This window comes from Schistocerca serialis, chromosome 2 (assembly GCF_023864345.2).
Source record: "Schistocerca serialis cubense isolate TAMUIC-IGC-003099 chromosome 2, iqSchSeri2.2, whole genome shotgun sequence".
NCBI classification, from domain to species: Eukaryota; Metazoa; Arthropoda; class Insecta; order Orthoptera; family Acrididae; genus Schistocerca; species Schistocerca serialis.
The window spans coordinates 972,228,838-972,241,521 of NC_064639.1; the positions used below are offsets into that span (position 1 = coordinate 972,228,838).

The 12,684-nt window shown below is 44.7% G+C and overlaps 1 protein-coding gene across 1 annotated transcript in view; it reads right to left on the reverse strand.

Annotated features, from left to right (window-relative positions):
• The window catches only part of LOC126456561 (glutamate receptor ionotropic, delta-1-like), a 126,729-nt gene that overhangs the window by 6,007 nt on the left and 108,038 nt on the right, over window positions 1-12,684 (reverse strand). Inside the window, exon 9 of the mRNA XM_050092307.1 lies at window positions 1,583-1,791. Coding sequence (XP_049948264.1) covers window positions 1,583-1,791 — 209 coding nt within the window. The remainder of the gene's footprint in view (window positions 1-1,582; window positions 1,792-12,684) is intronic.

Sequence of the window (12,684 nt, forward strand, 5' to 3'; positions counted from 1 at the left end):
TCTGTTAACGCCCATTGACAGAATTGCACTCGATGATTAAAGTCATCATCATGTAATTGCTGATGTAGCGCCACATGAAACTGGTGAAAGCGGTGACGATGCAGTATGCGCATGACACTACTTTGACTCAGTCCACCGGCTCTCGCAGTGTCCCGTGTACTCATGTGTGGGTTCATGGCAACAGCAGCTAACACACCAACTGAACCCGCTTCTCCTGTGATGGGCCTGTTACGGACCCGTTTGCGTGCTACGACCATACCTGTTGCATACAGTTGGCGGTAGATGTTTTGCAATGTGCGGCACGTTGGATGCTCTCTGTCCGGGTACCGTTCTGCATACACCCTGCAGGCTTCAGCTGCATTTCGTCGACACTCGCCATAGATGAGTATCATCTCCGCCTTTTCAGAGTTCGAATACACCATGATCACAGTTCCTACAACACTACACTATCACAGACGTCTGGTAACACGGTGTACTACAGCTGGTCTGCGTGCGGAGACGAATGCAGAATAACAATAGCAGCAAGCGCTACATGCGGACACTGCGACTGCTAGACCAAACCACACCAGTGCACTACAGCCACACTCGTAAACACGGTCGTCATCGTAAACATGTCCCTGCAGATGCTGCTCGCCGACCGTGGCCCGTGTTTGTTACAACACGCAACTGAACGTCGGAGATTTCAAGTGTCAACTTTAGGTTACAATATCTCCGGATGTAATTAATATTTTACAATGCAACAAACGGCACTGATTACGTATTTGTTTATATGTTCAGATGTGCTAACAAAACTAACGTGGTTCCATTCAAAAAAACGTAGGTTTCTGTTAAAAAACATACTTCCGTGCATTTTTGTATGGTTTGTATTAAACAATTACACTAGCTCCTCTCCTCACGTTCGGTCTGTGGAATCGGTTCGTCAGTATTTGATGTGGTTTACGAAATATATCCAGCGGTAACGTTAGGTGACTCACCCTGTATATTCCAATTAACTACGTCTAATTCTCATTTTTGTGAAAAATACACGGCCGCTTCTTTGTAATTGCGTACTGTACATTCAATCTATTTTCCTTCTAAACATAAGTTCTTAATTACTGACCTTTTGTAAAAGATTATTAATAAACATAATTTACATTTTTTAAAAATTGCAAATTAATTTTTTTACGTCTATGTGTTTCACACTATACGGAATTGCTCGGTGACATGCACCATTGTTTAAAATTTCGCTTTGGCCGGGGATCAAACACAAGTTACTTGCAGGGGAACACTCTACCAGAGTGCCACATGCCTATCGGCGAACTTGCATAAATTTAGGGTATTACGGACGCTCGGAAAACTTTAAATTCCATTATCTCTAGAATTTTTGAGAGTTGCATCGAACTGCTTTGGAAATTGATATTTGAGTTCTTTGAACTTCAGGCACCATAAACATTAAAAAATATCAAAACCACGTTTGCCGTTGTGGTCTGCTTGTGAGTGGTTTTGTGGCCTAGGGTTCACCACCCGAGACTCATACGTTTGGTGTTCTCTACCAGCGCTGTGAGCTTGCAACGTCACAGATACGCCCTGTGGGTGGACTCACCCTGAGGAACATCTCGCCCTGTCCGGCCAGCGTGTAGCCGAACTGGAAGTCGCTCTGCAGCAGGTCGTCGAGGCCGCGGATGGAGGCCACCCTGACGGACAGCACGGACGTGATGAAGGCGGCGTACGCGTTGTACATGACCAGCGCGAACACCAGCCCGAACATCAGCACCAGGCTGCCGGACGCCGTCCGCGGGTTCCACGTGCTGCCTGCATCACAACAGTTCGACCACTCAGAGAGGCTTGCCGCACCATTAGGTTTCAGACCAACACAGCTTCGGCACTCCCAAACAGATAGGACACGGCCTGACGTTTGTGGGCGAATAGACGTGATGGCCAGATGTGTAGAGACCGGAGCCAAACTCAACGACCTATCGACTAACTACGTCCTTGTCGACGCGTTCGCTTACAGATCACCCTCTCACTTACCTTCCAAGCAATCTGCAGAAACATTACGCATCTTTCGCCCCCGATACGCTGCTTAAACATCATGCAAGTTGATCTACGGTCTTGTGGAATGGTCTAGCGTAGAGATACAGCTGAAGTCGTACTGAGGTGGTGAATTGCTACTTTATAAATGAATAAAAATTAGCCCCAATTTTAATTAACGCCTGTAAATATTCTAAATAATTTTACATATATAATTAAATTTGTATATTAACTGAAAGAAACGATCTAATAATGAGTTGATGTCCTTTTAGTTTTTCATGAATTATTTTGTAAAAAAAGTCTCTATGAGCTAAAATATGTAAAGAAAACACTGTGAAACAAAACGTAGTAACTACCTTCCTTTATGTAGCGATATAAGAAAGCGGAACGCGACTATCTCTCTCTCTTTTGTGCTCCGCTATCGAGATAAGTTGTGTAAGTGTCACTTGTACACTTTTTTTGAATATTTATATCAATCTGATGTTAAGTAGACGTGTTTCATTTGACGATCCCGTTCCTTGCTATTCATGTTATACACTGAAGATCCAAAGAAACAGGTACACCTGCCTGATATCGTGCAGGGCCCCCGCGAGCACACAGAAGTGCCTCAAAACGACTTAGCATTGACACGACCTAAGTTCTGAAGTAGTTCTGGAGGGGGGAAAAAAATGGTTCAAATGGCTCTGAGCACTATGGGACTTAACATCTCAGGTCATTAGTCCCCTAGAACTTAGAACTACTTAAACCTAACTAACCTAAGGACATCACACGTATCCATGCCCGAGGCAGGATTCGAACCTGCAACCGTAGCAGTCGTGCGGTTCCAAACTGAAGCGCCTAGAACCGCTCGGCCACACCGGCCGGCTTGCTGGAGGCGACTGACACCATAAATCCTGCAGGGCTGTCCTTAAATCCTTAAGAGTACAAGAGGATAGAGATCTCTTCTGAACAGCATATTGCAAGGCAACCGAGATATGCTCAATAATGTTCATGTCTGGGGAGTTTGGTGGCCAGCGGATGTGTTTGAACTCAGAAGAGTGTTCCTGGATCCACTCTGTAGTAATCCTGACCGTGTGAGGTGTCGCATTGTCCTGCTGGAACTGAACAAACCTGTCGGAATGCACAATGGACATGAATGGATACAGGTGATCAGACAGGTTGCTTACGTACGTGTCACCTGTCATAATCCTATCTAGACGTATCAGGGGTCCCGCATCACTCCAACTGCACACCCCCTACGCCATTACACAGTCTCTACCAGCTTCGACAGTCCCCTGCTGGCATGCAGGGTCCGTGGATTCATGAAGTTGTCTCCGTAAGGGTACTCGTCTATCCTGTCGATACAGTTTCAAAAGGAGACTCGGCCCGGCCGGGCACTATGTTTACTGTCATCATCAGTCCAATGTCAGTGTTGACGGACCCAGGCGAGGCGTAAAGCTTTTTGTCGCGCTCTCATCAAGGGTACACGAGTGGGCCTTCTGCTCCAAAAGCCCATATCGATAATGTTTCGTTGAAAGGTTCACACGGCTGATACTTGCTGATGGCCCAGCATTCAAATCTGCAGCAATTTGCAGTTCTGTCACGTTGAACGATTCTCTTCAGTCGTGTTGGTCCCGTTCTTGCAGCATCTTTTTCCGGCCGCAGCGATGTCGGAGATTTGATGTTTTACCAGATTCCTGATATTCGACGGTATACTCGTGAAATCGTCGTACGGAAAAATCCCCACTTCATCGCTACCTCGGAGATGCTATATCCCATCGCCCGTGCACCGATTATAACACCACGTTCAAACTCACTTAAATCTTGATAATCTGCCGATGTAGCAGCAGTAACCGATCTAACAACTGCGCCAGACACCTGTTGTCCTATACAGGCGATGTCGACCGCATCGTCGTATTCTGCCTGTTTACATATCTCTGTATTTAAATACGCATGCCTATATAAACTTCTTTGGCGCTTCGTTGTATGTGATTTTTTTTTCTTAGTCCAGTTTCAGGGTGCATCGAAGAGACGATCCTGGCACATTGTTTGTTTGCCACGAGCGAACACTGTTAGCGTTCATTCGCCGTGTAATCCATGAGATTATAATTCGTATGTCCCTGAGATCACTTGTGCCGACCTATTTTTCTTAAATTCCGGGCAATGTTATTAGGCGAACGGCCTAATATTCAGATCGGTCTTTGGCCTCCAAACAATGTCGTATACCAACGCACTCTTGAGTCTGATGTACTGACGATGCTGGAAGGCGGAGTTCAGCTTAATTAGAAAATAGAGTAAAATTTTTTTGCCATGTTTCATCATTTCAGTAGCATTGCCTCCAGCAAAACAAAAAACATTCATGTAGTGTTCACAGCCAAAAGTTACCTATTATGCAAAGCTTTCTTAAAAGTCATGTTTACTAGCAGTGATAAAACCTATTAAAAATCCATTTCAATCAATTAATTCATATCTCATCCTTTTTCATTATTTTTTATTGAGAAACGCTACAGTGGACTGCTGTTCAAGTCTTCTTGAGGCCATCCAGATTTAGATTTTCCGTGCTTTCTCTGACGCAATTAAGGCATAAGCTGGGACGGGTTATTTGAAAACGACTTGGACAATTTGCTTTCTTATTCTTACCCAAAGAAAGCAGGTGTTGACAGATGTGAAAATTACCGAACTATCAGTTTAATAAGCCACGGCTGCAAAATACTAACACGAATTCTCTACAGACGAACTGGTAGAAGCCGACCTCGGGGAAGATCAATTTAGATTCCGTAGATATGTTGGAACACATGAGGCAATACTAGCCCTACGACTTATCTTAGAAAATAGATTAACGAAAGGCAAACCTACGTTTCTAGCATTTGTAGACTTAGAGAAAGATTTTGACAATGTTGACTGGAATACTCTCTCTCAAATTCTGAAGGTGGCAGGGGTAAAATACAGGGAGCGAAAGGCTATTTATAATTTGTACAGAAACCAGACGGCAGTTATAAGAGTCGAGGTGCAGGAAAGGGAGGCAGTGGTTGCGAAGGGAGTGAGATAGGGTTGTAGCCTATCCCCGATGTTATTCAATCTGTATATTGAGCAAGCAGTAAAGGAAACAAAAGAAAAATTCGGAGTGGGTATTAAAACCCACGGAGAAGAAATAAAAACTTTGAGGTTCGCCGATGACATTGTAATTCTGTCAGAGACAGCAAATGATCTGGAAGAGCAGTTGAACGGAATGGAAGGTGTCTTCAAAAGAGGTTATAAGATGAACATCAACAAAAACAAAACGAGGATAATGGAATATAGTCGAATTAAGTCGGGTGATGCTGAGGGAATTAGATGAGGAAATGAGACACTTAAAGTAGTAAATGAGTTTTGCTATTTGGGGGGCAAAATAACTGATGATGGTCGAAGTAGCGAGGATATAAAATGTAGACTGGCAATGGGAAGGAAAGCGTTTCTGAAGAAGAGAAATTGGTTAACATCGAGTATAGATTTAAGTGCCAGGAAGTCGTTTCTGAATGTATTTTTACGGAGTGTAGCCATGTATGGAAGTGAAACGTGGACGATAAATAGTTTGGACAAGAAGAGAATAGAAGCTTTCGAAATGTAGGGCTACAGAAAAATGCTGAAGATTACATGGGTAGATCAAAATTCAAATGTGTGTGAAATCTTACGGGACTTAACTGCTAAGGCCATCAGTCCCTAAGCTTACACACTACTTAACCTAAATTATCCTAAGGACAAACACACACACCCATGCTCTGGGTAGATCACATAACTAATGAGGAGGTATTGAAAAGAATTGGAGAGAAGAGAAATTTGTGGCACAACGTTACTAGGAGAAGAGATCGGTTGATGGGGCATATTCTGAGGCATCGAGGGATCACGAATTTAGTATTGGAGGTTAGCGTGGATGGTAAAAGTCGTAGAGGGAGACCAAGAGATGAATACACTAAACAGATTCAGAAGGATGTAGGTTGCAGTAGGTACTGGGAGATGAAGAACCTTGCACAGGATAGAGTAGCATGAAGAGCTGCATCAAACCAGTCTCAGAACTGAAGACTACAACAACAACATTCTTACCCAATACGAGGGCTCTGAGCACTATGGGACTTAACATCTGTGATCATCAGTCCCCTAGAACTTAGAACTACTTAAATCTAACTAACCTAAGAACATCACACACATCCATGCCCGAGGTAGGATTCGAACCTGCGACCGTAGCAGCCGCGCGGCTCCGGACTGCGCGCCCAGAACCGCTAGACCACCGCGGCCGGCGTTTACCCAATACGAGCTTATGTTCCGTTCGTTTGTTCGGGACATGAAATCTTAATCTTCCTTTCTACGTTAGCACATAGGTTTTTTACTATAGTGGATAGAGTTGAGGCGTAGGGGAAAGATGGACTGCGAGCAAAGGTAGGAGACATTGCAAGCGTACCACGTGCCACCGGGCGAAGTTTTTTTGCATGTGCGCTGGTAGACGTTTGGCATTGCCATGTAGAGTTTATTCATGACGTATGACATCCTGACAGATTTTTCAGGAGGGTGCGTGCAGCACAGGAAGCAATCTCTGCCCACTGACACCCAACACATGGACAGTCGCGGGGAGAGTTGCGCTGGGAGGGGAACAACTTGTGCTTCCCTGACGCAATGCTGGCACTAGACACGTGCTTACTGGTTTGGCACGCCACGGCATGAAAATGCCATAACTGCTACTGTGAACAGCGGACAATTTCAAAGGCGCTTTGGAGGCCATTCTGGTGCTAAACTTACATCCCTTTGGTTGTAACACATCTTCCTCTCAGTATGTCACGAAAATAATGTCTCATCTAAACATCTAACCGGACAGCAATTTTTATGAAAAAATACCAATCAGTCATTGTTTACCGATATCTTGCGTACTACAAGAAATTCGTTGTAACTATTTATTCACAACAAAATGCACTTTATTACGTTAGCATGAGTGCCAATTGCACAGTTTCACTGTCTAATGGTCCAAATTTTCGAGGTAATATCCATTTAGCTACACATGATTTTTTCCATTATCTGCTACACTACTTTTTAACATGGTGCCGTGTGTAGAATGCAGGTGCATCCTCTGTGGTGTCCACACCAACATCTCAGCTAATTTGCTGCACTATGAAACGAAATGTTCTGAGCATAATGTCGACAAGTACTTTCAAAAATATCAGCTACTGTTAAAAAAAGGTAAATTCAGTGATATATACCGTCTGAAAATTTAAGTGCTATGACTGAAGGTCGCTAATATGAAACTTCTAAACATATCTGTATACCTGAAAAGATAATGTAGGTTACTTTCCCGGATTTATTCGTGCAATTAAACGGCACTTAACTCTTCATCATTTTTCTTCACGTACACTGGAATGTGTAGACAGTACGGTTAAGACTAAAAAATACTTTATGTATGCAGCAACAAACAGGTAATGTTCCATTTAAGTCCTTACAACTCACAATACTCTTCATCTTACCAGACTCGTATCATCACAATGGCGTCGAGCCGTATGAATCCGCTTATCAGTATGATGTGTACTCTGTCTGGCCTGGTGCATGCACTGATTGTGTTCCGGAGTAACACCAAGCGCCGGCGTGTCGGCCGGGAACGTAACAGCCGAGAAGGCTGTGAGACGATGTCAGCCAATAGAACCCTGACTAGTACCGAATCACGACAAGAGAGAATACATACGCCGCTCCAGCTAGCCTCGGCCAAACTAGAAGAGTTGCACTATAAGACGAACCGTCATCCTAACTCTTTAGTCCTGACTTGTGATCTATACTGATTACTTGCATGTACATTGTACTCTACTGGCCATCAAAATTGCTACACCAAGAAGAAGTGCAGATGATAAACGGGTATCCATTGGACAGATATATTATACTAGATCTGACATATGATGACATTTTCACGCAATTTGGGTTCATAGATACTGAGAAATCAGTACCCAGAACAACCAACTCTAGCCGTAATAACTGCCTTGATACGCCTGGGCATTGAGTCAAACAGAGCTTGGATGGCTGCCCATGCAGCTTCAACACGATACCACAGTTCATCAAGAGTAGTGACTGGCGTATTGCGACGAGCCAGTTGCTCGGCCACCATTGACCAGACGTTTTCAATTGGTGAGAGATCTGGAGAATGTGCTGACCAGGGCAGCAGTCGAACATTTTCTGTATCCAGAAAGGCCCGTACAGGACCTGCAACATGCGGTCGTGCATTATCCTGCTGATATGTAGGGTTTCGCAGGGATTGAATGAAGGGTAGAGCCACGGGTCGTAACACATCTGAAATGTAACGTCCACTCTTCAAAGTTTCGTCAGTGCGAACAAGAGGTGACCGAAACGTGTGACCAATGGCACCCCCTATCGTTACGCCGGGTGATACGCCAGTATGGCGATGACGAATACACGCTTCCAATGCACGTTCACCGCAATGTCGCCAAACACGGTTGCGACCATCATGATGCTGTAAACAGAACCTGGATTCATCCGAAAAAATGACGTTTTGCATTCGTGCACCCAGGTTCGCCGTCGAGTACACCATCACGGGCGGTCCTGTCTGTGATGCAGCGTCAAGGGTAACCGCAGCCATGGTCTCCGAGCTGATAGTCCATGCTGCTGCAAACGTCGTCGAACTGTTCGTGTAGATGGTTGTTGTCTTGCAAACGTCCCCATCTGTTGACTCAGGGATCGAGACGTGGCTGCACGATCCGTTACAGCCGTGCGGATAAGATGCCTGTCATCTCGACTGCTAGTGATACGAGGCCGTTAGGATCCAGCACGGCGTTCCGTATTACCCTCCTGAACCCACCGATTCCATATTCTGCTAACAGTCATTGGATCTCGACCAACGCGAGCAGCAATGTCGCGATAATAAGATAAACCGCAATCGTGATAGGCTACAATCCGACCTTTATCAAAGTCGGAAACCTGATGGTACGCATTTCTACCCCTTACACGAGGCATCACAAGATCGTTTCACCAGGCAACGCCAGTCAACTCCTGTTTGTGTATGAGAAATGGGTTGGAAACTTTCCTGATGTCAGCACGTTGTAGGTGTCGCCACCGGCGCCAACCTTGTGTGAATGCTCTGAAAAGCTAATCATTTGCATATCACAGCATCTTCTTCCTGTCGGTTAAATTTCGCGTCTGTAACACGTCATCTTCGTGGTGTAGCTATTTTAATGGCCAGTAGTGTATATATCGAAGGGCAGTGATTATTTCCATCTCGCCAATTGTTTGGGACCCATCATTCTTAAGCAGACTGAGTCAAGTATTGTCACTGTTATTTATTCTAATGACCTCTATTAATAAGATTTGCTTGATTGTTGTTTAGCTATCCGATAAAGCAGCTTCCTAGGCACCCTATTTTAGACGAGTGGGCTGGATCCCACAGATTGGGTTGGGCCGACAACTGTCGTAACTGGTGCTTGATATTCTGCATACTATCGCTGGGGCGGAGTTGACATTCGGTCTGGTCTGATACATGTTCCAATGGAGACAGGTCTTGCTGGCCACGGGAGTATCTAACCAGCTCACAGACAGTTCGTGGAGACTTGTGCAAAGCGTGGACGGGTGTTGTCCTCTTGAAAAAAGACACCGTGATACTCTCCCATCAGAGGCAACATATGAGAATGCAAAATGTCCGTACGTGCAACTACACCGTCAGAGCTTCAACACTCAACAGCAGCCGCGACTTGAAGTCATGTACGATGGTTCCTCACACTGTAACGCCAGAAGTAACACAGCTGTCCCTCTCCAAAACAATAGTGGAGACGGACTCCTCCCCAGGTCGCCACCACACTGGTAGCGATACGCATCCTGAGTAGCACAGAATCACCATGCTTCGCCGAACACAATGTGGCACCATTCATCGGAAGTCCATACTTCCCTGTCACGGCACAACTCCAGGCGCTGCCGTTTGCTTACGGCATCCTGCGCATAGCACGGTAATTCCAAAAACAGTCCGGTTGCTGTAAGTCTCCGACCACAATATTACTAGGAGTCCATTACTTGTTATTGGAATGTAGCCGCTTGTGTGAAGTGTTTACCTTGTGCTTGATCTACAATACAGTGATCCTCCATTGTGGTGATCACACGAGGTCAGCCGAACCTTGACAAAGAGTATGCACGAATCCGAGCCATCGGACCTGTCACCTCCAAATGCCCCGCAAATCTGGATATTCCACGATTCGATCAACTGGCCAAATGGAGACCTGCAATGGGGCCCCTCTTTAGTTGTGTCAGCTGCTGATAACGTTTTCTCACTCTTGACTACTCGCTTCGGTGGAAAGGCCATGTATAGATATTGATCTTATCATAACTTCCAGTGATATTTCTCTATCTGCAGCGATCGTTAGAACTTTCTGGCCTATAATTCCTGATCAACTGTTTCCGCTGCTACTGACTTCACTATCTTGCTTAGTTTTGTCGTATTTCGATATTCATCTAGTATCAAACAGCTGCCATTTTTATTCACTGTGGCCTAAGCCATGTATACTATCTGATCTTATGAGATTGCAACATGGGGTATCCACATGAAAACTCCCTGATTTCCAAATACAATAAAAAAAATTTTGTGTGACATAGGTACTTGCGATTTGCCGCACCACGTGAAGCAGCTGTAAACATTTTCTAAGCAATTAAGCGATTACCAGAGATACCAACACCTCAGGAGAGCATGCGGAAACGAAATCACCCATTGCTGTCCAAAGTAATTTCCGACGTGAAATCCAAAGGGTAACACGAGATGCTAAGACGATTAAAGCTTTGTGTGAGAAGTTCCCATGCACTGGAAGTGTAAACAGACGTGTTCTCAGAGAAACCGCACATCTGATGAAATGGTAGATGAGATCAGATAGACCTTCCACAGAAGCCTACCAAAGTTCAGTTCGTTCAACAGTTCGGAAGGTGCTGCATAAACGACTTCGCTTGCACGCTCACGAGGTTCAAATAGCGCAAGCGGTGATACGAAATCACTTGCGGCTACGCCACGAATTTGCTGTTGAAATGATTGACCGGATCGGGCAAAACCCACAGCTATCTAGGAAATGTCGGTGTCTCTGATGAAGAAACCTCCCAGATACTGGGAAGGTTAATCGGTACAACATTCGCACCTGGGATTCGGAAAAGCACAACACTTTTCGGGAACATGTTAGAGACAGCGGAAAAGCGAATGTACGGTGATAACTTGTAACCCAGTGCCTCAGGTATTCTTCAGTAACTTGATTTCTCGAATTTGTAACCATTTTTAAAATATATGTATTAATGAATTTTGTGAATAATTAGTGTTTATGAAAATGTAATACATGTTGATGGGATAAATGAGAATTATATGTGTAGAATTATTGTAGTAATAGCGGTAGTCACATCAGGGCAGCTTTTATAGTATAATGATGATGAAGTCCCATACTCCGAGGAGCGCAGGGGACGATGCAGAAGAACCGTACCGCCGTACTAGGCAAGGTCCTAGCGGAGGTGGTTTGCCATTGCCTTCCTCCGACCGTAATGAGGATGAATGATGATGATGAAGACGACACAACAACACCCAGCCATCTCGTGGCAGGGAAGATTCCTGACCCCGCCGGCAATCGAACCCGGGACCCCGTGCACGGGAAGCAAGAAAGTCCACCGGAAGACCACGAGCTACGGACTTCATAGTACACGACAAAACAATAACATCACTGACGCGTGTGCGTGCAGTTGGGGAGCTGAAGGCAGAGAGGTATCAGCGTAGCATCTGTGGTGAGAGTGTGTGTGTGTGTGTGTGTGTGTGTGTGTGTGTGTGTGTGTGTGTGTGTGTGTTCCTAAGGGACCAAACTGGTGAAGTCATCGGTCCCTAGACTTACACATTACTAAAACTAACTTAAACTGACATGATAAGAACAACGCACACACACACACACACACACACACACACACACACACACACACCTGCCCAAGGGAGGACTCGAACCTCCGGCTGGAGGGGCCGCGCAATCCGTGACATGGCGCTCTAAACCGCGCGGCCACTCCAGGCGGCCATCTAGGGTGTATAACATGTGTATGTGCCAAAGAGTTTTGCGTCGAAAATGTTGAAGTACGCGACCAGGCAAATTATAGGTGGGCGAGCAAGCATGTCTTCACAGTATATGGTCACAAGAAGTATTTAGAAATAATGAATGCTATGTCACCCAAATTTAGTCAAACTGCTAGCTGATCAAGACGAGCCTGTTGCCATTAATGGATCTCATAATGATCACTACGTTGCACCATAATCAACGCATCGCAAAGTAAGATCCAGCCGATATTTTGTAGCTGTGTAATAGACTCGCCACTGTCTTAGTAATTTTTTGGAAGATTGTAGTGTGTCTAGTCACAGAACACATTTTTCTGTCCGGAAATTACTTCATTGACCCGAGTCGTTAACCATCAGCAGTGTCCTATACTTTTACCACAAATTCCTAGAAAGTCACAAGTGAAAGAAACAGTCAAAATAAGACAAATCTAATTAAATTTACAGTTCAGTTTTAATCGAGCGATTATTGTAATGAAGGGCAGTAGTAACTATAGTTGCTCAGATAATATTGCACTACTACTGTAGACAATCAGTTTAAAGTAAAAGTGTACACTACTGTTTGGAAAAAGTGAAACGTCAAGACTGAGAGATGTGATCACAATGAAATTTATTCCACCGATTAGGAA